General features: G+C 42.6%; 1 protein-coding gene across 1 annotated transcript in view; it reads left to right on the top strand.

Moving 5' to 3' along the window:
* Positions 1-22,958, top strand: part of LOC126457923 (zwei Ig domain protein zig-8-like) — a 398,061-nt gene that overhangs the window by 340,487 nt on the left and 34,616 nt on the right. The window contains exons 3-4 of the mRNA XM_050094621.1: positions 7,490-7,617; positions 21,655-21,823. Of these exons, the coding sequence (XP_049950578.1) occupies positions 7,490-7,617; positions 21,655-21,823 (297 nt within the window). The remainder of the gene's footprint in view (positions 1-7,489; positions 7,618-21,654; positions 21,824-22,958) is intronic.

The raw sequence follows: 22,958 nt of genomic DNA, 5'->3' as shown, positions 1-22,958 counted from the left end.
CATTGCTTGTACAGCCCTCTCGCAGTGTCCGGAGCAAGTATGGTGCGTCTGACACACCGGTGCCAATGTGTTCTTTCTTCCATTTCCAGGAGTGTATTTCAGAAGTGTTTGAGGAAATACTTGCTCTGGACACTTCACCTCTAGAATATCAAATCCAGTTTGTAATAACGTCACCTAGCAGCTCTGTAACAAAATGTTAACTTTACGATAGATGAAATGAGGCTAAAAAATTTCCATCTTGATTTAAGTTTCTCAGTACTAATGAGACGAACTGTATATTTGTCCTCGGATGAAAATAGCGGTGGAAAATTTTCCATGAAAAGCAGATGTAGGTGGTATTTACATTCCAGTTTTGACACATTTTGCGCTACCGGTGACTCTTTGAGGGTTGTCAGTCGGGAGACACGCGATCTGTTCTGTTAAAATGTGTCTATAAGAATTATAAGACAAGATCGCAAAAATTCCTTTATTGATTACTAGTTTGAGCTTATGACCACCCTGCAGTTCAGTATGTTAATGACAACAAGGGCGATTCAGCTCAATATTTTATGACGATGTCAAATGAATGGTGACAGATACAATATGAATTAAGCTATAATTTTTACTGATCTGAAGATAGCTTGTCAACACGCTGAAAGTAGTTGTCGATAAAGGAATTTTCGCGAATTTGACTTAAATAGTTTTATTCAGATGCTCTCAGAGGAAAGTGAGTTGCTTAACTGTAAGTTATGTGTTTCCTAGAACTTTATTACGGATATATTTACGCTATTACGATTTGGGTAGACCAATGGGGCAACTTTTCGCGGCGATAATTCGTAATTCGGTTGCGTGCCGACCGGTAAAGTCAGTTGTGAAAGCCACTGAAGTGAGGGGGGGGGGGGGGGGCAGAGGGAAGTAGAGGAGAGGGAATGAACATTTTTCGGGCTATTGCTGAATTCTCTGTAGTATTATATATGGCTTTGAATATAATAGAATGAGTCTTAGTGTATCCATCTCAACCGCGACAGAGGTTTCCACTGCATTTGCTGTGCCACATAGCTCGCAATTATTGTTTTCATTTCAGAAGCTGACTACCCAAGAATCTAAAGCGAAATATTCATTATTTTAAATCAGTCGCAAACTGTCTGGTGGCACTCGAAACTAGTGTCCGTAAACTGATTTACGTAACAGAACTTTTGCCAGTAGTCTTGTATCGTACGTGTGAGGTCCGAGTAATAGCCCTTTTTCTTAAGAGATGCATCATAACTATCATTTGTGGAGCATTACAGAATTTCCCTATTTAAAGTGCCATATAGTCTACATAGGGAAAATAATATTTCCTTACTTTGGTAACATGATTACTCTACACATTTTTCGTCGTCACAAGTGAAAATCACGGATGGGAGACACAGTGGAAAATTTACGTATTTATTTCACGTTGCCTTCCATTTAAAAACAATTACTTTACATTCATTCCTACTCTTACGTGTGGTCATAAGTTCATTTCGTTTCTGTCCTGCAGTAATGAACTAAATAACTGGACCTTGTTTTAGCTTCTGTGTCCCTCGACTACCTCATATGGAAATCATGTCACGTTCTCTCGAATTTGCAAATGAGAGACCATAGTTAGCGTGAAACTATAGAGGCGAGCAGAAACAGTGAACAAAGTTTCGTTCCCTTTTAGTGGTATCAGAGGCCCACAGAATTCAACAATACGCAGTCTAACGGCAGCGACATGAATTACTTTCTCGATGGTTTCGACCGAATCAATATAACTGTTTTAATAACACTATCGAACTCATTGATGGTAGTAAATATCGTCAATATCTCCAACTCATTTTTAAAAAGTTCATTATCATTGGATACTAATTTCATTGTGTAGATGGCGTACAATTAGTGTAACTGATGTTACAGACCATTGAAAATATAGAACCGATGCACACGAAAAAATTTATTTGTTACAGTGGCTGGTTATGAATAAGGCATTTGTTCTCAGATGAACGAGGCGGTATACGAGTCTAGCAATGGGAAGTTAGTAATTTCTCGACGTACGCCGGTGACATATGCGCCATTTTGTTGTTGTGTTGGTAATCATATCTGAAAAGGGCCTCTGCAGTGTTAGTCAAATTGGATACTTGGTCAATTATGAGCTGTCAAAAAAATTATATCCGGTTTGGTAGTATCGGCAGTTACTAACTATGTGTACTACTGTATACAAACAAGTAGTTGATCAATATCGTTACCGACAATATCGAAAAGTACTTCCTAATTTACCCTAGAATTTTAGACTATACTCGAATGAATATTCGGACGGACATATATAGCTTTTTAATACATAAAGATAGCGATATATAAACGGCAAACGTTGTTACCAAAAATCGCGAAAACGTCTTGAGCTATTTACTTTAAATTTTTACGCTTTAGTCTAATAAACGTTCAGACGGACATAGGAAATATTTTTAAAGATACTCTATGTGATCAAATGTATCCGGGCACCTGGCTGAAAATGACTTAGAAGTTCGTGGCGCCCTCCGTCGATAATGCTGGAATTCAATACAGTGTTAGCACACCCTTAGCGTTGATACCAGCTTCCGCTCTCGCAAGCATACGTTCAGATAGGTGCTGGAAGGTTTCCTGGAGAATGGCAGCCCATTCTTCACGGAATGCATCACTGATGTCAGTCGGTGAGGCCTGGCACGACCCTGGCATTCCAAAATATCCCAAAGGTGTTCATAGGATTCACTTCAGGACTCTGTGCAGGCCTGTCCATTTCAGGGACGTTATTGTCGTGTAACCACTCCGCCATAGGCCGGGCGTTATGAACAGGAGCTCGGTGGTGTTGAAAGATGCAATCACCATCCCCGAATTTCTCCTCAGCAGTGGGAAGCAGGAAGGTGCTTAAAACATCAATGTGCCCCTGTGCTGTGATAGTGCCACGCAAAACAACAAGGGTTGCAAGCCGTCTCCATGAAAAAGACAACCACACCAAAACATCACCGCCTCTGAATTTTACTGTTGGCACTACACACGCGGACACATGATGTTCACCGGGCAGTCGCCATACCCACACCCTGCCATCGGATCGCCACGTTCTGTGTTGTGACTCGTCACTCTACACAACGTTTTCCACTGTTCAGTCGTCCAATGTTTACACTCCTTACAAAAAGCGAGGCGTCGTTTGGCATTTACCGGCGTGATGTGTGGCTTATGAGCAGCCACTCGACCATAAAACCCAAGTTTTCTCACCTCCCACCTAACCGTCATAGTACATGCAATCGATCCTGATGCAGTTTGGAATTGCTGTGTGATGGTCTGGATAGATGTCTGTCATTACACATTACGACCCTCTTCAACTGTCAGCGGTCTCTGTCAGTCAACAGAGGTCGGACTGTACGCTTTTGTGCTGTACGTGTCCCTTCACGTTTCCACTTCACTATCACATCGGAAACAGTGGTCCTAGGGATGTTTAAGAGCATGGAAATCTCGCGTACAGATGTATGACATAGGTGACACCCAATCACCTGACGACGTTCGAAGTCCGTGAGTTCTACGGAGCTCCCCATTCTGCTCTCTCACGATGTCTAGTGACTACTGAGGTGACTAAGACTTAGTACCTGGCAGTAGATGGCAGCACAATGCACCTAATACGAGAAATTTATATGAATACATAGTGTGTACAGTATGTAAATATGTAGAATATAACAGAGAATCTTTGTTAGCAATTGTGTCGAAAAGTTCTTCGCATCTGGACGTAATCTATATATTTTTCTAAACAACAATAACAATAACCAACGCTCGATGTCAGAGAGAGAGAGAGAGAGAGAGAGAGAGAGAGAGAGAGAGAGAGAGAGAGAGAGTGGGTTAGGTAAGGACACAGACCTACAGACATGGGGAGAAAACTGACATAATGAGGGACAGGGGGAGATGGTCAGGGAGAGGGGAGAAGGAGATGCAGAGGGCGTGGGAAGGAAAAGATGGACAAAGGAGAGGAGGAGGAGGTGAACAGAGAGAAGGAGAGGAAGCGGAGGAGATGGACAGAGGGAAGGGGAGAAAAAGGTTAGGACGTATATCCAAATCATAAACATCTTTAGCAATGAGAAGCGTTGTCGGGTTTCTTTGTTTTGTATAAAAATACTTCAGATATTTTGGATTACAATTTGTATTAGACGAGACTATATTTCAGATTAAAAATCTGAACTATTTACTTCAGTAGAACTAGGGCTTATGATTGGTAATGGCGTTTAGGAAGAGCGCCCTGGACGCCCCAGGATATCATCGACAGATTATATCATGGAAAGGATATTACAAAATGACTATGATCTATCGTCAGATCATAATCTGAGAAATACCTAATAGATGACGGAATATCAATTCGCTCATCACGGAAGAATGTTTTGGACGTTTTTGATATGAAACACTACTGAGTTTTGAACGAAAATTGCACGGATTGCAAGTTGCTCAGAAGTCGCTAGATGAAGCGACAACGACGCAGAACTACTGAAATGCGTCGTAATAGGTGATGAAAAGTGGAGTTCTGGATACGACGTTGAAACGAAGACTTTACTGGCCGATTGCAAGTCTTCTGGATCGCCGTGACCGACAAAGGCTCGCCAAATGCGGTCAAACGTAAAGGTTATGGTACTGGTTCTATAATTTTTGGGGAATAGTGAACCATGGATTCTTCTCACGAAGCCGGACCATCTGAAACACGCACTAGGTACAAGTGCAACGACGCTTGCATGAAAAATCAGAAAAATCACGGGTTTGTGCCCAAGAATTTCATGACTTTTGCTCCACGATAGTTCATACGCTACCACTTGGTTTGTTGTTCGTGAAAGTTTGCCCAAAAACAATATTGTAGTGATGTGACAACCTTCATATTGGCCAGACATGGTCCCATATGGCTTTTTTCTGTTACTTAAAACTAAAAAAGGATAGATGAGACTGAAATCGCATTGCTGAGAGGGCTATAAGGTATCTCAAAAGTCGAATTGCGGAAGTGATTCGAGGAGTAGAAAAATCGCTGGTATTAGTGTATAATATCTAATGAAAACTAGTTTGAAGTACATAACATTGATATAGACGACTAAACAGAATTCTTTAAACAAAAATCCGTTTCCTTAACTCTTATAATAAAAGATGCAGATGGTACGCTATAAACACTCAACATGGGTGGAATGAAATTCTTACTTGGAGTACATGTCGTTAAATGCGTATCAGACTTGGTTTAGTGATATGAAACAAAGGTCACTAAAAAGTACAAAGGCCCTGGAAAATAGTTAGGCCATCGTTAGCACATCCACAGTTTCTAATGTCACGTGTAGTAAAATTTAAGACTGTTACCAGCGTTGTTAAAAGCTTACAGTACCACAAGCCTCAGAGAATACAGTGAGGTCCAAGATGCAATGGAAGAAACTTACATGACGTCAGCGTAACTGGCACACTAGTGGACAGTAACACAAGGTACAAGGCTCTGCATCATCCGACGCTCACACGGGATGACAGTTGACTGACCTCTATTTGGTCTTCAGAAGGGAATGTGATCACGCAGCCAGCTTGTCTCTGCTGCACTGATTGAGAATTGAATTACTGAGGATTTCAGTGTATCATACATCATCCCTCATGAACTTAAACTTATCCGCTGGCTTCAATGATGTGTTGACTGGTAAATATGCTGTAGATGGCAGTAAGCTTTTCCTTGATCTAGGTACGAGTTACATTATAAAAATAATTTTAATGCAAATTTCATTACGAAAATGTGAGACTTACATTGCACTTGGAATGGTCTCGAATTTCTGTATTTTCCAATGTTTTAGGGTAAGTCACAGAATGTGAAATATTCGTTTCAGCCCACTGATCCCTTACTTAAAAATATTAAGTTTACGGTCATTTATTAAGGTAATTTGAATGATTCTCACATTTACGTTTCTGAACTCCGTATAGTGGCAGACAGTAAACGATGGCTACATCTACATACATACTCCGCAAGCCACCTATTGAGGGCTGTCACGTACTAGTAATTTCGTTTCCTGTTCCACTCGCAAATAGAGAGATGGAAAAGCGACTATCTGTATGCTTCTGTGCAAGCCCTAATTTCTATTTTTTTTTATCTTCGTGGTCCACACGCTAAATGTACATGGGTGGCAGTAGACTCATTCTAAAGTCAGCCTCAGATTCTGGTTCTTTGAATTTCCCCTGTAGTAAAATCTGTCTGCGTTTCACAAAAGACAGTACTATGTGTCCAATATCCGTGTGAGCCGCGTAATTTACGGCATCTGTCCCGAAAGCAATGCCACTTAGCCCATTAAAACTAATTTGTTAATCAGAGCGGTAAAATGGATCAAATTTCTTCAAAATAAGACCCTCTTGCGTCAGTACATTTTACAGAGAAAGATTTCAAAGTATTGTAGGCATCCTGGAAGGCCTCGATTAGAATGTCCTTTAGGGAATTCCACGTAGTCGAAGGCCTCGAAACGGTGCCCTTTCAAGCGTGTCTTAAGCCGAGGTAACAAAAGAACGTTCATCAGAGTGTCGTTTAAATTGTATTGGGGATGGGATAGCTTTGGCACGTCGTTTTTGCCCAGATAAAGTAGGTGGTATTTCTGGGAGCATTGCCCTAATGGAGATCCTAGAAATCCGCTCATAGTTTGGAAAAGTTTCGGCAGTGGAATTCCCACGTTTAACGAATATTGGTTCTGCGGACCGCTGCTCAAGTGATCGCTGCATCGCGGGTGGAACTGAACCACATTCCGGGAGCTTCGAAGACACTTGGTTTGGTCGCGAGGGGGAAACTAACCATCTCCATGAAGCAGCGCAGGCAGGCAGACCACGCTCCGAGCCATAGAAACGTGAGAATTGTACTGATAACGTTACGTTACGACCAATCTTATATTATTGAAACTATGCTTCAGTCGTTAGTTTGCCTGCTGATTTTCTTCGTAATTTGAGAACCTAGCGTTCCATTTCTAGTAAACCTGTTCTAAGGAAGAAGGTCTTGACTGACATCAGCTCGTATAGAGCGAAAAACGTTTTTCACTAAAATGAGATGAGGTGATTGGTGATTTCGATTTGTTCAGCAAACCATCTTCAAGTTTACCACTACAGCACTGAATAAAATCTTGCCTGTCGTAAATACGATTTTTTACGTAAGCCGAACCGTCTGTAGCCGGAACACAAATAAAACATATTATTTCTTTTCCAGAACGAGTTTTTCACTCTGCAGCGGAGTGTACACTGATATGAAACTTCCTGGCACGTTAGAACTGTGTGCTGGACCGAGACTCGAACTCGGGAACTTAAGTGCTCTACCATCCGAGCTATCCAAGCACGACTCACGATCCGTCCTCACAGCATCCAAGTGTTTCATCGTCTTGAACTATTAGCAGCATAGTTCAGATCACCGATAAAATAGCTTAACTGTTATAGAAGTGCAGCACACTCTCCATAGCCATTTGTCAATGCAGCGACACATACTCTCTGCCGATGTAAAGTTTTCCTTATTTGCTCGCAGAGCCACGCTCCGAGATCTTGGGCGGACCCGACATCTTCATCGACGCGGGGAGCACCATCAACCTGACGTGCCTCGTCACGTACCCCCCAGACCCGCCTCCCGACATGGTCTGGACGCACAACGGCAAGGTAAGCACCTACTGTAGAAAATTTCACCAAAATCGACTATGACTTTTGTCTAATAGGTTATAATGACCACAAAATGAAGTAGTTTGAATGGTCATGTAGATGGTTATGGGTTGACTATGTGGTCATGCTGACAGTAGAATGATATTTAATTCTGATTTCAGAATTTTAAAAACCACGTAAATTTTCATTATTTGTGCTACACGAACTACACTACTCATCATCATCATCATCATCATCATCATCATCATCATAATTTAAGACTGATTATGCCTTTCAGCGTTCAGTCTGGAGCATAGCCCCCCTTATACAGTTCCTCCATGATCCCCTATTCATTGCTAACATTGGTGCCTCTTCTGATGTTAAACCTATTACTTCAAAATCATTCTTAACCGAATCCAGGTACCTTCTCCTCGGTCTGCCCCGACTCCTCCTACCCTCTACTGCTGAATCCATGAGTCTCTTGGGTAACCTTGCTTCTCTCATGCGTGTAACATGACCCCACCATCTAAGCCTGTTCGCCCTGACTGCTACATCTATAGAGTTCATTCCCAGTTTTTCTTTGATTTCCTCATTGTGGACACCCTCCTGCCATTGTTCCCTTCTACTAGTACCTGCAATCATCCTAGCTACTTTCATATCCGTAACCTCAACCTTATTGATAAGGTAACCTGAATCCACCCAGCTTTCGCTCCCATACAACGAAGTTGGTCGAAAGATTGAACGGTGCACAGATAACTTAGTCTTGGTACTGACTTCCTTCTTGCAGAAGAGAGTAGATCGTAGCTGAGCGCTCACTGCATTAGCTTTGCTACACCTCGCTTCCAGTTCTTTCACTATGTTGCCATCCTGTGAGAGTATGCATCCTAAGTACTTGAAACCGTCCACCTGTTCTAACTTTGTTCCTCCTATTTGGCACTCAATCCGTTTATATTTCTTTCCCACTGACATTACTTTCGTTTTGGAGATGCTAATCTTCATACCATAGTCCTTACATTTCTGATCTAGCTCTGAAATATTACTTTGCAAACTTTCAATCGAATCTGCCATCATAACTAAGTCATCCGCATATGCAAGACTGCTTATTTTGTGTTCACATATCTTAATCTCACGCAGTCAGTCTATTGTTTTCAACATATGATCCATAAATAATATGAACAACAGTGGAGACAGGTTGCAGCCTTGTCTTACCCCTGAAACTACTCTGAACCATGAACTCAATTTACCGTCAACTCTAACTGCTGCCTGACTATCCATGTAAAGACCTTTAATTGCTTGCAAAAGTTTGCCTCCTATTCCATAATCTTGTAGAACTGACAATAACTTCCTCCTAGGAACCCGGTCATAAGCCTTTTCTAGATCTATAAAGCATAGATACAATTCCCTGTTCCACTCATAACACTTCTCCATTATTTGCCGTAAGCTAAAGATCTGGTCCTGACAACCTCTAAGAGGCCTAAACCCACACTGATTTTCATCCAATTGGTCCTCAACTAATACTCGCACTTTCCTTTCAACAATACCTGCGAAGATTTTACCCACAACGCTGATTAAAGAGATACCTCTGTAGTTGTTACAATCTTTTCTGTTTCCATGTTTAAAGATTGGTGTGATTACTGCTTTTGTCCAGTCTGATGGAACCTGTCCCGACTCCCAGGCCATTTCAATTATCCTGTGTAGCCCTTTAAGACCTGACATTCCACTGAATTTGATGAGTTCCGACTTAATGTCATCCACCCCAGCCGCTTTATTGCACTGCAATCTATTGACCATTTTTTCCACTTCCTCAAATGTGATCCTATTTCCATCATCATTCCTATCCCATTCCACCTCGAAATCTGAAACATTACTGATCGCATTTTCACCTACATTGAGCAACTCTTCAAAATATTCCCTCCATCTGCCCAAGGCATCCACAGGATTCACCATCAGTTTTCCTGACCTGTCCAAAATACTTGTCATTTCCTTCTTACCTCCCCTTCGAAGACTGCTAACTACACTCCAGAATGGTTTTCCAGCAGCTTGACCCATTGTCTCCAACCTGTATCCAAAGTCTTCCCATGATTTCTTCTTCGATGCTGCAATTATCTGTTTGGCTTTGTTTCTTTCTTCAACATAACTTTCTCTATCTACCTGGGTTCTGGTATGTAGCCATTTTTGATACGCCTTCTTTTTCCTTTTACAGGCTGCCTTGACTGTATCATTCCACCAAGCTGTTTGCTTCATCCTACTTTTACACACTACTGTTCCAAGACATTCTTTAGCCACTTCTAGTACTGTGTCCCTGTACCTTGTCCATTCCTTTTCCAATGACTGTAATTGACTACATTCAACTAACTGGTACCTTTCTGAGATCGCTGTTATGTACTTGTGCCTGATTTCCTTATCCTGAAGTTTCTCCACTTTTATCCTCCTACATATGGACCTGACCTCCTGCACTTTCGGCCTCACAATCCCAATTTCACTCCAGATTAAATAATGATCAGTGTCATCAAAGAATCCCCTGAATACGCATGTGTCCCTCACAGCCTTACTGAATTCCTGATCTGTTATTATATAGTCAATGACAGATCTGGTTCCCCTGCCTTCCCAAGTATACCGGTGAATGTTCTTATGTTTAAAAAAGGAGTTTGTGGTTACTAAGCCCATACTGGCACAGAAATCCAAGAGTTGTTTCCCGTTCCTGTTGGCCTCCATATCCTCTCCAAATTTACCCATAACCTTTTCATGCCCTTCTGTTCGATTTCCAATCCTGGCGTTAAAATCACCCATGAGCAGAACACTGTCCTTGTCCTTTACTCTAACAACTACATCACTGAGTGCCTCATAAAAACTATCCATCTTATCTTGATCTGTCCATTCACAATGCGAATATACTGACACAATCCTATTTTCTTGCTAGACACTGCCAAATCTATCCACATCAGTCGTTCGTTTACATACCTTATTGCAACTACGCTGGGTTCCATTTCATTCCTGATGTAAAGCCCTACACCCCATTGTGCTATTCCTGCTTTGACTCCTGACAGGTAGACCTTGTATTCTCCCACTTCCTCTTCCTTCTCACCTCACTAACAGCTAAAACGTCCAGCCCCATCTTACTTGCAGCCTCTGCCAGCTCTACCTTCTTCCCAGAGTAGCCCCCATTGATATTAATAGCTCCCCATCTCATTACCATTTGTTTGCCAAGTCGTATCTTTGGAGTCCCTGGTTTGTCAGTTAGAGGTGGGACTCCGTCACCTCCAAAGGTCCGAGGCATTTTGCTCCGATTATTGACAGCATCATATTTAAAGTACCAGGGAAGCAGGTTGCTAGCCGTACTTGCCCCGAGTCCCATTGGGTTTTCCCCTTAACGGTTGAGGGACTAACCAGTGGATTTGGTAGTCTTTGCCGTATGAGCACAGAGGTGACCACGACTCAGAATATGACCGAGATGCCCAGCCTTATTCCAAAGTAACTGGTATCCCGACTGTCGGGACCACTTACTTGGCCACTCATACGTTGCCCGTGGTTCATGAACTAGGACATAACTACAGGAACCCACACACTACTGGGCATTAAAATTGCTACACCAAGAATAAATGCAGATGAAAAACGGGTATTCATTGAACGAATATATTATACTAGAATTGACATGTGATTACATTTTCACGCAATTTGGGTGCATAGATCCTGAGAAATCAATACCCAGAACAACCACCTCTGGCCGTAATAACGGCCTTGACACGCCTGGGCAGAGCTTGGATGGCGTGTACAGGTACAGCTGCCCATGCAGCTTCAAAGCCATACCACAGTTCATCAGGAGTGGTGACTGGCGTATTGTGACGAGCCAGTAGCTCGGTCACCATTGACCAGACGTTTTCAATTGGTGATAGATCTGGACAATGAGCTGGCCAGGACAGCAGCCGAACATTTTCTGTATACAGAAAGGCCCGTAAAATGGCACCCCATACCACCGCGCCGGGTGATACGCCAGTATGGCGATGACGAATACACGCTTCCGAAGTCCGTTCACCGCGATGTCGTCAAACACGGATGCTGTAAACAGACCCTGGATTCATCCGAAAAAATGACGTTTTGCCATTCGTACACTCAGGTTCGTCGTTGAGTACACCATCACAGGCGCTCCTGTCTGTGATGCAACGTCAAGGGTAACCGCAGCCGCGGCCTCCGAACTGACAGTCCATGCTGCTGCAAACCTCGTCGAACTGTACGTGCAGATGGTTGTTGTCTTGCAAACGTCCCCATCTGTTGACTCAGGGATCGAGACGTGGCTGCACGATCTGTTACAGCCATGCGGATAGGAAGCCTGTCATCTCGACTGCTAGTGATACGAGGCCGTTGGGATGCAGCACGGCGTTCCGTATTACCCTCCTGAACACACCGATTCCATATTCTGATAACAGTCATTGGATCTCGACCAACGCGAGCAGCAATTTCGTGATACGATATACCGCAATCGCGACAGGCTACAATCCGACTTTTATCAAAGCCGGCAACGTGATGGTACGCATTTCTCCTCCTTACACGAGGCATCACAACAACGTCTCACCAGGAAACGCTGGTCAACTGCTGTTTGTGTATGAGAAATCGGTTGGAAACTTTCCCCATGACAGCACGTTGTAGGTGTCCGCACCGGTGCCAACCTTGTGTGAATGCTCTGAAAGGCTAATCATTTGCATATCACAGCATCGTCTTCCTGTCGGTTAAATTTCGCGTCCGTAGCACGTCATGTTCGTGGTGTAGCAATTTTAATGACCAGTAGTGTACATTGGTTCAATTTGGTATTACGAGCCATATACATTCTAAAAACGGTGCCACAATAGCACATTTAGTAAACAGTCAGAATTTCATAAAATTTCAGAAATTATCATAACAATCAGTGAAATTAATGAATACACAGGGTATGCAATGATGACCAAATTCAAAGGGCATGTAAGTTCGGCATCCTGTAGAGTGTAGACGGAAGCCATTGATGTTCATATCCTGGGGGACACTGTCGTGGTGTCCTGATAATTCCGTTGTAATAAGGGGTGACTTCAGCTTGCCAGTATAGATTGGGAGCGTTATACTGACAGTATAGTTGTCAGACCCAGGGGCTCACGTGACACTGTTCTGGATGTCTTGTCCGAAAATTACTTTGAGCAGATAGCTAGAGAGGCAACTCGTGAGTGTAACGTCATAGATCTCCTGTCAACAAACAGACTTGAACTTATCGAATCATTTAACGTAGAGGAGGGCATCAGCGATCTTAAGGCTGTGACAGCATCTATGACAAAAGAATGTTGAGTAAGGTCGGAGTACCTGTTTAATTAGAAATAATAACAGGGTACAAATTTCGGAGTATCTGATTAGTCAGTATCAAGTATTCGGTAATGAGCACGAAGGTGTGGAGAAAAAATGGAAAGATATCGAGCAGAACGCTCTATACAGGTATGTTCCGAGTAAGTTCTTAAGGTATAGGAAAGACTTACTATGGTTTAATGATCATGCTAGGGAAGTGTTACGTAAACAAAGGGACCTTCTTCTTCGATTCAAGAGAAGTTAAAGCCTAGCGGACAAACAAAAGCTGAGCGAAGCGAAAATGAGCGAAACTAGAGCAATGAATGAAGCGTTCGATGACTCTGAAAGTAGAGCTTTGTCGACTGATCTGGGGAAAAACACAAAGAGGTTTTGGTCGTTTGTAAAATCATTACTTGGGTAAAAAAGACCTATTCATTCACTCAGTGACCATACTGCAACCGAAACGGAAGATAACAGAGAGAAGGCAGAAATACTGAATTTTGTCTTCGGAAATTCTTTCACAGGAGAAGATCGTAACAGGGTTGTTCCTGTCAGTCATTGTACTAACTTCAAACTGGCAGTTATTGAGATAACAGATCACGGAAAACAAACACCACTACAAACGCTTTGAAGTGGAAAAGCGCCAGGCCAGATAAGACACTTAAAATATTCTACAAAGACTATGCGAATGAACTTGTTCTCCTTCTAGCAGTAACTTATCGTAGAACGTTCGAGCAACTAAGGGTACCTAGCGACTGGAAGAAAGCGCAGGTCATTCCATTTTTAAAAGCGGCCGTAGGACAGATGCACACGAACATAGACCTATATCGTTGACGTCAATTTGTTGTACGATTATGGAACATGCTTTTAAGCTCAAGGATTATGGCGTTTTTGGAGAATGAAACTCTCCTCTATAAAACTCAACACGGGTTCCACAAAAAGAGATCCTATGAAACTCATCTCTCTCTATTCCTCCATGAGATCCACAGCACGGTGGACTACGGCGCTCAGGTTGACGCCGTGTTCTTAAATTTCAGGAAGACATTTGACACCCTCCCTCATTGCCGCTTAGTGGTATAAATAAAATTTTATCGAGTATCGGAACAGATTTACCACTGGATTAAAGGCTTCCTTGCAGATAGAACTCAACCCGTCACTCTTAACGTAACAAAATCTGCGGTTGTAAAAGTAATTTCCGGAGTACCCCAAGGAAGTGTGATAGGACCGTTACTGTTTACAATATATATAAATGATCTATTAGAAAGCGGGGTATGCTTTTTAAGGCTGATCGCAGATGGCACGGTTGTCTATAACAAAGTAGAAACACCAGAAGATAGTAACGATTTGCAGAATGCCCTCCAGAGGATTGATGAATGGTGCAGGCTCTGGCAGTTGACACTGACGGCAAATAAATGTAACATTGTGTGCATACATAGGGAAAGAAATCCAATGCTGTACAGCTACACTATTGATAACAAACAGCCAGAAACAGAATCTACAGTAAAATATCTAGGGGTAACTAACTAGAGCGACCATAAGTAGAAAATGGTTCAAATGGCTCTGAGCACTGTGGGACTTAACTTCGGAGGTCATCAGTCCCCTAGAACTACTTAAACCTAACTAACCTAAGAACATCACACAAATCCATCCCCGAGACAGGATTCGAACCTGCGACCGTAGCGGTCGCGTGGCTCCAGACTGTAGCAACTACAACCGCTCGGCCTCTCCGGCCGACCCGTAAGTGGAATGACCACATGAAACAATTAGTAGGAAAAGCAGATGCCAGTCTGAAAATGTAACACTTCCACGACGGAAGTGGCTTACAAGGCGTTTGTTCGGCCTATTCTTGAGTATTTGAATTTTGAAAATTTGTGTTAACGTCTATGGGACCAAACTGCTGTGGTCATCGGTCCCTAAGCTTACACACTAATTAATCAAACTAACTTACCCTAAAGACAACACACATACACACCCATGCCCGAGGGACAACAAATTACTTCCGTCCGCATATCTTTCACATAATAACCAAGAGGAGAAAATTGGAGAAATTAGAGCCAATACAGAGGCTTACCGACAATCATTCTTCCTATGTGCTATTCGCGAGTGGAAAAGGGTTAGAGAGTTGCGTTAATGGTATGAAAGTGCTCTCCGCTACACACTATCAAGTGGCTTGCGGAGTATGATATAGATGAAGATGTGACGTCACTTCGACCAAATCGGTTGTAGCATTGTTCCTATTTTCGATGCCTCTGTCGCAGTTCTGTGCTGTCCATCTGATATAGCTAAGATGCGGATTGCGATTTCATTCAGAAATAACGTACAGAATATCTTTAAAATAGCTATTTAATTATAACATTCACCTCTGAATCGTACATTGCGTTTGGCAGTAAACGCTCTACGTCTCGTAAATTGAAGAGGGAATGGTTCCTTGAGTTTTCTAGACTTGCACGGTAGTGTAGGAAACAAATTCTTGAGATATGGACGTGAATACATACCTCAGACATAGTTTCAGTGTGTAACGTAAATTTAATAACATTTATGCTCGCCAAATAAAAATGGTTCAGATGGCTCTGAGCACTATGGGACTTAACATCTGAGGTCATCAGTTCACTAGACTTAGAACTACTGAAACTTAACTAACCTAAGGACATCACACACATCCATGCCCGAGGCAGGATTCGAACCTGCGAACATAGCAGCAGCGTGGTTCCTAACTGAAGCGCCTAGAACCGCTCAGCCGCAGCGGCCGGCCCTCGCCGAATAAGTAATGCATTTTCAACTGGGAAATTGATAAAATGGTTGCCGTTAACGGGCTAAGCATCAGAGCGATTTTGAGCCACTTAAAACAGTTTGTTTCCACATGAGATCCAGGTTGCTGATGTTACTTGTCAGAGGAAGGTAATTCTGGCTTATATAGGATCGTTGTGTAGACGACAGCTGTTTGTTTGGTGACTACTTGACTTTAATTACTTTGATGTGGAATTCGTTTACTTACACAGATTTGTACGTACTTAGAGTGTTGCGAGTAGAACCCATCTTCGCCCTGAGAAGGTCGTCTATACGTCATGGCATGGACTGAAAAAGACACCACAAGCAATCACGCATCGTTCTGATCCATCATGACTGCTTCAAAGCCTCCCTAAGCAAGGAGTTCCATCGCAGCTACTTGCAAGATATGCACATGCCGCTCTGCGGTGTCCCAGACGTAAGTACTGGAATCACTTGACTTCGAGAGCCACACACGTATCCCCACTTCCCGAAACGAACCTGACGCGTAAGGAGAGCCGTGTGGTGGTGCATTTCTTTTTGAAAGCGTACGGCGCACTAAGCGAACAAACTGATGTACGTGATCGAGCCGTAGGTTTCTGCATAATCCATAGTAACAACCCTTTGTGCTCTGTCATCAGTTCCTGACAACCTGTTTCTGATATTCGGGCGTCAAGTAGTGGTGTGTGCAGTGAGTAGAGGTATACGAGATGGCCGATAGCTCCTGTAGCAAGGAGGCGCTTCAGATCAGAATGGACCTAGCCTGATGTTGTTGCCGAGCACTGAGTAGCTGTCTGATTTTCTGCGCAGTTATCCGTCTATCCGTTCTTCCACTCTGCGATAGTGTACTGCGAGCACTGTCATCTGACTGCGTAGCTATGATACTCCTTCGATACAGTGGCGTACGAGAAGCCCACCCTGAATATGGACTACCGTACACGTCGAGAACTCACGATCTGACTCTGCTGAAACGTCCTGAGTTAGTCTTCCCCATCTTAGTATCGACCGCAATGCCAACGACCAGTACAAGATATGGTGACATTCCATTCATGTGACATTACAAACTATTCTAGACGCTATAGCAGCTACATTTAATTCATCTGCTGAGATGGGCTGGAATGACAATGAGCCTACTCAGACCGTGGCATAAAACTAACTATATGTCAATATTTAGGTTCCTAATCCACATAAGAGCCGTATCGTGAGCTTTCATGAGGTCGCTCCAACTCCCCTGGTAGGAACGCAAGGGGCATTCATCTCTAATGTGCCTGACTGTCTGGTTCGGAGCCCCACAGTCTTAAACCGGAGACTCTGTAAAATGCCATTTGTAAAGAGCGTCTGTGCACCGTACAAGCCCAGTGTAAGCTCTGTCCAAATTGACCACAGTTTCCTGTCGAGTTCTGTGCCAGCAGTATCACAGGTATATTTTCGGAACCACTTGTGCTCTTCAGGATTTTCAATAAGTTGACATCTCTGACCCCACAAGTCTCTCACTCCAGTATTACTGGCGTCTAGCTGTTCTGTTTACCGTGGGTTTCTTGAACGGAAGCTATTTCGTCGTAAACTTGGTATGTCTTTATGTATTGATAAATGCAGGTTCTTCTGTAACTTACCGTGTTTCCTAAGCAAGGCCTAGCTTCTGCGGATTGCGGGTGGATAGATATTGCTCAGAAGAGGAAGCCACTAAATTGGTTTTTCTCGGATTTCCCAGTCGTTAACAGCATAATGTCGTTCAACTGGACGTCGATCAAGTTGATGTGGCATCTGTTTAGCCACACCTGGGCACAATACTCGACTGCTGAGACGACCAGCTCAATGGATTACATGCGCAACGTATCTACTGAAGCTCCCCATGTCATTCCACACAATTTTTCAATAATATTGTCTAACATTCTGCGTGGTTTCTGTTTGTTCTATATCGTGTCTCCCTACCACTTTCGCGCAACGACACTCTGAGCGTGTTTTTTAGAGAATTGACTAGTTTGAACCTGGGACCTGTTGCTGGTAAGGAGACGTCAGACCACACATGACATGTAGAATTCAGAAAAGTCCAGTGAGACTAGCGATGATATAACCAAATACTTAATGATTTCAGCGTCAGCTCCACAGCACTCCCTGTAAAAGAATCTTAATACTAACTAAATTTAGTGGAAGGGGTTCAAGGCTTTCCTATTTTTAGTTAGATGGTAAAATAACGTCGAAAAAGCAGTTAAGTTTACCATTGGAAATTTTATTCTACTCACAAAACATTGTTTATAAATTGCACTATTGATAAAAGGCTAGTAGTGGCTCTGAGCACTATGGGACTCAACTGCTGAGGTCATTAGTCCCCTAGAACTTAGAACTAGTTAAACCTAACTAACCTAAGGACATCACAAACATCCATGCCCGAGGCAGGATTCGAACCTGCGACCGGAGCAGTCTTGCGGTTCCAGACTGCAGCGCCTTTAACCGCACGGCTATTGATAAAAGGAAATGTTGTAATACAGGATGATAAAAACCAACTGCGTTCAACAAAAATGTGAACAAATATTCCCTGAGTGAGTGTCCAAGTTCTACAATGGATCGAAGGATGACCTATGCCATATCACATCTATAATCTAGGTTTAAATTAAGTTTCACAAGAGAGAAAACTATCAAAATGGTCTACAGTGACCCTCAATTATCTTTAATTACTTATTTAACTTGTCGTAAATTACAGTGCTTGATGTGGCTTCTCAATAACTATATAACAGAAAAATCATCGAATTTCAGATTTTTACTTCAAGTGGCAAATGTGAACACCATGAGCTTTAATTGACGATCGACACTAGTATTACGCAAAAAGGGGGTGTAACAGATGAGCTGCAGTTCTGGGTGAAGCTTTATGCGCTGTTATGCGGCATCACGTGCATTCGTTACCTTGTCGGTGTTCGTCAGGGAGCGGTGGACAGCACAGCTCCGCTCACCTCGCCGTCTCGGAAGCAACTCCCTCCTAACTTCTCCTTACTACAATTTACCGAAGTTGGTTTAAAAAAAACTATCTGGCTGTGTTTTCATCTGACCAATCAGGGTCTCAATGTTAACCTTAAGCTCCGCCTACAAAAATTCTGTCTATCCAATGAGAAACGTTATACTCTTCGTGGTGGGGCAATGTTTTTAAAGTTTGCAACGTAACAGAGACGCGAAAAAGTCTCACTCTAAAACTTGCAGCTGGTGTGGTCCTTTTAGCGTTATGGTAAGGTGTATACTGTTCTTCTGGAGGGCTCTAGCTTTTAACATGGGCTGGGGGGTGGTCCTAACGGTTAGCTGGCGACGTGGGTGTCCGTCCCTTATCGCAGGGCCTTCTAACTTAACACAGTTCTGCTCTTGGCTTCTGTTCTCGTTTCTCCCCTCGGAACTGCGTCTGTCTCACGGTGGAAGGTATGACATGCATTTAGGCATTCTTGTGTTAGTCTGTGGTATTCCATTTGCTCACTCATTACTCGTATTACTTTGGTTAATTTAATGTCCCGATTTATTCGGAGCTATGTGACATACTACTGGATTTGCTTATCATGTCAGGGTTTACATGGAAGGTGTTGGATTAGCCTGACACCTTACAATTGTTACGAGTATTTATCTCGGCAGCAGTGTTTTCAATATGTTATCTTTATGATCTCGCCCTTTCGTACAGAAAACATCTAGTAAGTACTGCTCCCAACATAAAAACTCGTAACAATATTTTTCAAAAATTGTGTGGAATGAAATGGGAAACTTGAGTAGAAACCTTGTCCACACCATCCATTGCGCCTGGTCCCCTCAGCAGCTGAGTATTGTGCCCCATTGTGGGGTACAGTGGAACTATTACACTATTCAACAAATTTAAACATTTTTTCTGCCTCTGGTTTTTAACCTGGTGGATATACTATTTTTTTGGTGCTGAATTCCATTGTATAATCAGTTTTTCTCTATCATGTCGCATTTCATAGCTATACATTAGACTCGAAAACAGTGCTGGCGAACATTGAACGATTAAAACAGGATATACGTACTTGGAATTAAAGAAGCTCCGATTATGAATGAATGGAGAAGGAAATCGTCAGTGCCTTTTTCGAAGGAACCATCCCAGCATTTTGCTTAAGCTACATGCGTTCCGCCAATAGAAGGCCTGAATTTGTTCACGACAGGTTTCCAGCTTTAATCTTCCCTGGTACCCTAAAAATGCGACAACGATTTTCTTCCTTTGTTTGCTATTTCATCACTCTCTTTGTCAACATACCATCATCGAAGAGTTTCAGTGAATGTGATAATGTCTTTCCTTGGTACGGATGTATTTGATAAGAGAATTCACTTTCTGCACACAATCTACTTACAGCAGTCCAACAGATCATTTATAATGGAAACGTAGCTATTATCTCTTCTATCACTGAAAAGACCCTTACAATTGTTCTGAAAGACGACCAGCAGTTAATTCGATATTTTCGAGTTTAGTATTAAAGGTTAGAATTTTAATAAGTTTTCTTATTTGCGGACCATCAAATACAGTTTACTTCAGTTTTGCTTCACTCAATTTGGGAAAGTATTCTTCAAGTGCTTGAAGGCCAGACAATAATAAAAATTTCAAAGACTCAAAACATTTACGTGGAAGAACATTTTGAAAGGTAGAATCAGATTCTACACAACAATGTGTACAAAAATTTACATATCACATGCCAGTTGCAAAATGGCTTTTGATTGGTGTAAATATTGAAGAGATTTGCATTATTTTTATGAAGGAAACGATTTTTCATAAAAATTGATGCCGGAAATATAAAGAAACATTGAATCTGCAACTTCATTTCATGCTATATAACTGTAGGATAAAGCACCTGTTTACAGTTTTACTGTACGACAGTTAGACATACCTTCTCTCAAGATGTAAATTTCATAGGGGACGAGCTGAGTTATGATGTTATCCAGGTGACCAGCATAGTTTCCAGCCTGCCGATAGTGAAGTACATATCTACACTCCATTTGACAGATTATTCAGAACGCCATGGATGCCAAATATTAATTATTTTTGTTTTTAGTTTTATTTTAAATATCTAGTTAGATGATATTGTCTGTGGTCCATAGGGAGTCGTGTAATGGAGAAATGCTCTGTGACTACCAGTCTAATTGGCCTCTGCGCAGTTCACAAACATTAATGTTTAATTTTATGTAGTTGGACTACCACTGCAGCTTGTTGTACCCGTTATCAAATGTTAACACATGTGCAACTTATCTGCTCATACCGAAGGTAGTGCCTACAAAAAAGCGGGCCATGTACGAGTAAGACTCGCCCACTAAGGGACCCGTACAAACTTAATTACGTTATAGACAGTTTATCCATTCCTGGAATCGAGGAAATTGCCGATATTTGGCTGATGTCGACATTGGTACTGACAAGGTATCGTTCCCAACCATTCCATGACTTTCGAGAATGTTTAAATTTCAAGTTTGTAGTCGGATAACACACGAGAAGAGGTATATTATTTTCGTGTGATATAATCACAAATCAACAATTTCGAATTTTTCCCTTACATGTACTGTGAAACCTTTCTTCCTGCCAAATTTCATGATTCTATGTCAAAGGGAAGTACCCTATAGGTTTTGATGACTGAGTTTTAGAGTTTCAAAATAGGTGACATAAATGGCTGCATTTTTTGATTGCATTGACTCAAGAGCTTAAAATGTTCACACCACCAAGCGACCATAAGCATTTGTATATGACATCAACTTGTACTTCTTACGTTTACTCTTCCCTGAGAGAAAGGACTCTTAACAGTCGGACATACAGAGAGAGACAGACAGATGGACAAAACAGAGATACTGTAAGAGTTCTGTTTTCACACACTAAGGCACGGTAAACTGATTAAGTTTCTGTTTCTGCTGTTAATGAGCTTCGACTCTCTGCAGGACGGTATCAGCCTAGTAACAAAGGCGCCACCGTTAGATATTCGAGCTTTGATTCACAAGGCGGTGGCCACAGATATTGCGTGTTCTGTGCAGGTGATCAGCTTCGATTCTCCTCGGGGCGGCGTGAGCCTTGTGACGGAGAAGGGCGCCGCCACCACCAGCCGGCTGCTGATCCAGAAGGCGGTGCCCACAGATACCGGCCTCTACACGTGCACACCCTCCAACGTCGCGCCTGACAGCGCTCGCGTGCACGTGCTCAGTGGTGAGTACTCCTCGCGTAAGCTAAGCAACCCGGTGAAAGAGGTCAGCTCTGTTAAACAACCTACTGGGCACAGCCCCAAAATACGTGTTCCAGACAAATTGGATCTTTGTAATATCCTTTCGCACGCGGTTCTCTTAGAAGTAAATCAATGTTCAAGAAGAGTTTCAGTGGTGACAAGTTATAATGGCATTTGTTTCTTCAGCTTCTCCCGGCCTAATTCATTACGTTTAGTTTGTGGGTGATGTCAGTGTCTAACGAGCGCAATATTTCAGCACGCGACCACGTTGCTATCATCAGGTACACGGATCGACTGACTGCTTAGGATTTGAGGTGGCGCTTTTATCTCTAAATGGACCTGCAGCACTGTTCGAGGTCCACGACGACGGATGAGCTGGCATCCAGTACCTCCACTTTACTTCCCTTCCCCCCCCCCCCCCCCCTCCTTCCCCCGTCCGTCTTCCGCCCGAAGTCCCCCTGTCCGATGTTCGCGCTGCGCCCAGGGACGTGTGCTCGCTGTGTCTCTTCTTAATCTCCATGCAGGTTCAAAAGCCATACAAAAGATGTTGCCACCATACGAGAGATAAGCGGTTGTGCGAAAAAAAGCCATATATATTGCTATTAAAATATTTTATATATTTTTCATAGCGTTTCAACCACAGCCATCAGCAGATATCAAAAAGCTTAGACCTCGCAAAACAATGTTCACTGTTGATACTAAAGCCTATGCCTAATCGAAGCGTCCGTAAATTCTTCCAAAATATCCCTACATGCAGAGCGATTCAGCTGCCCCTAACAATATCGTTTTATGCTACCCCTCATGACAGAATAATGATGGTCAGTTCGCTCTATAAATATGAAGAAAATTGTGAGAATGCCGCAGAATAACTGGTAAAGAATATAAAGATATCTTAGGAAGCAGCTAGGTGATTAGAAACAGCGCACAAGTTCGGATTGCGAAAGGTTGTGGATGTAAATTGGTAATCCTGGCATTTGCTTTAGGTGATTTAGGTAAATCACTGAAATCTGGTTTGCTGGATGGGGGTTTGAACCGTCGACCTCCCGAATGCAAGTACACTGTGCTAACTACTGCGATACTTTGCTCAGTGATGACATCTTAGCCCAATTGTTATGATTT

This window comes from Schistocerca serialis, chromosome 1 (genome assembly GCF_023864345.2).
Source record: "Schistocerca serialis cubense isolate TAMUIC-IGC-003099 chromosome 1, iqSchSeri2.2, whole genome shotgun sequence".
NCBI classification, from domain to species: domain Eukaryota; kingdom Metazoa; phylum Arthropoda; class Insecta; order Orthoptera; family Acrididae; genus Schistocerca; species Schistocerca serialis.
Note: the sequence above shows the minus strand (reverse complement) of the source record. Positions and strands in the feature narration are given on the sequence as shown.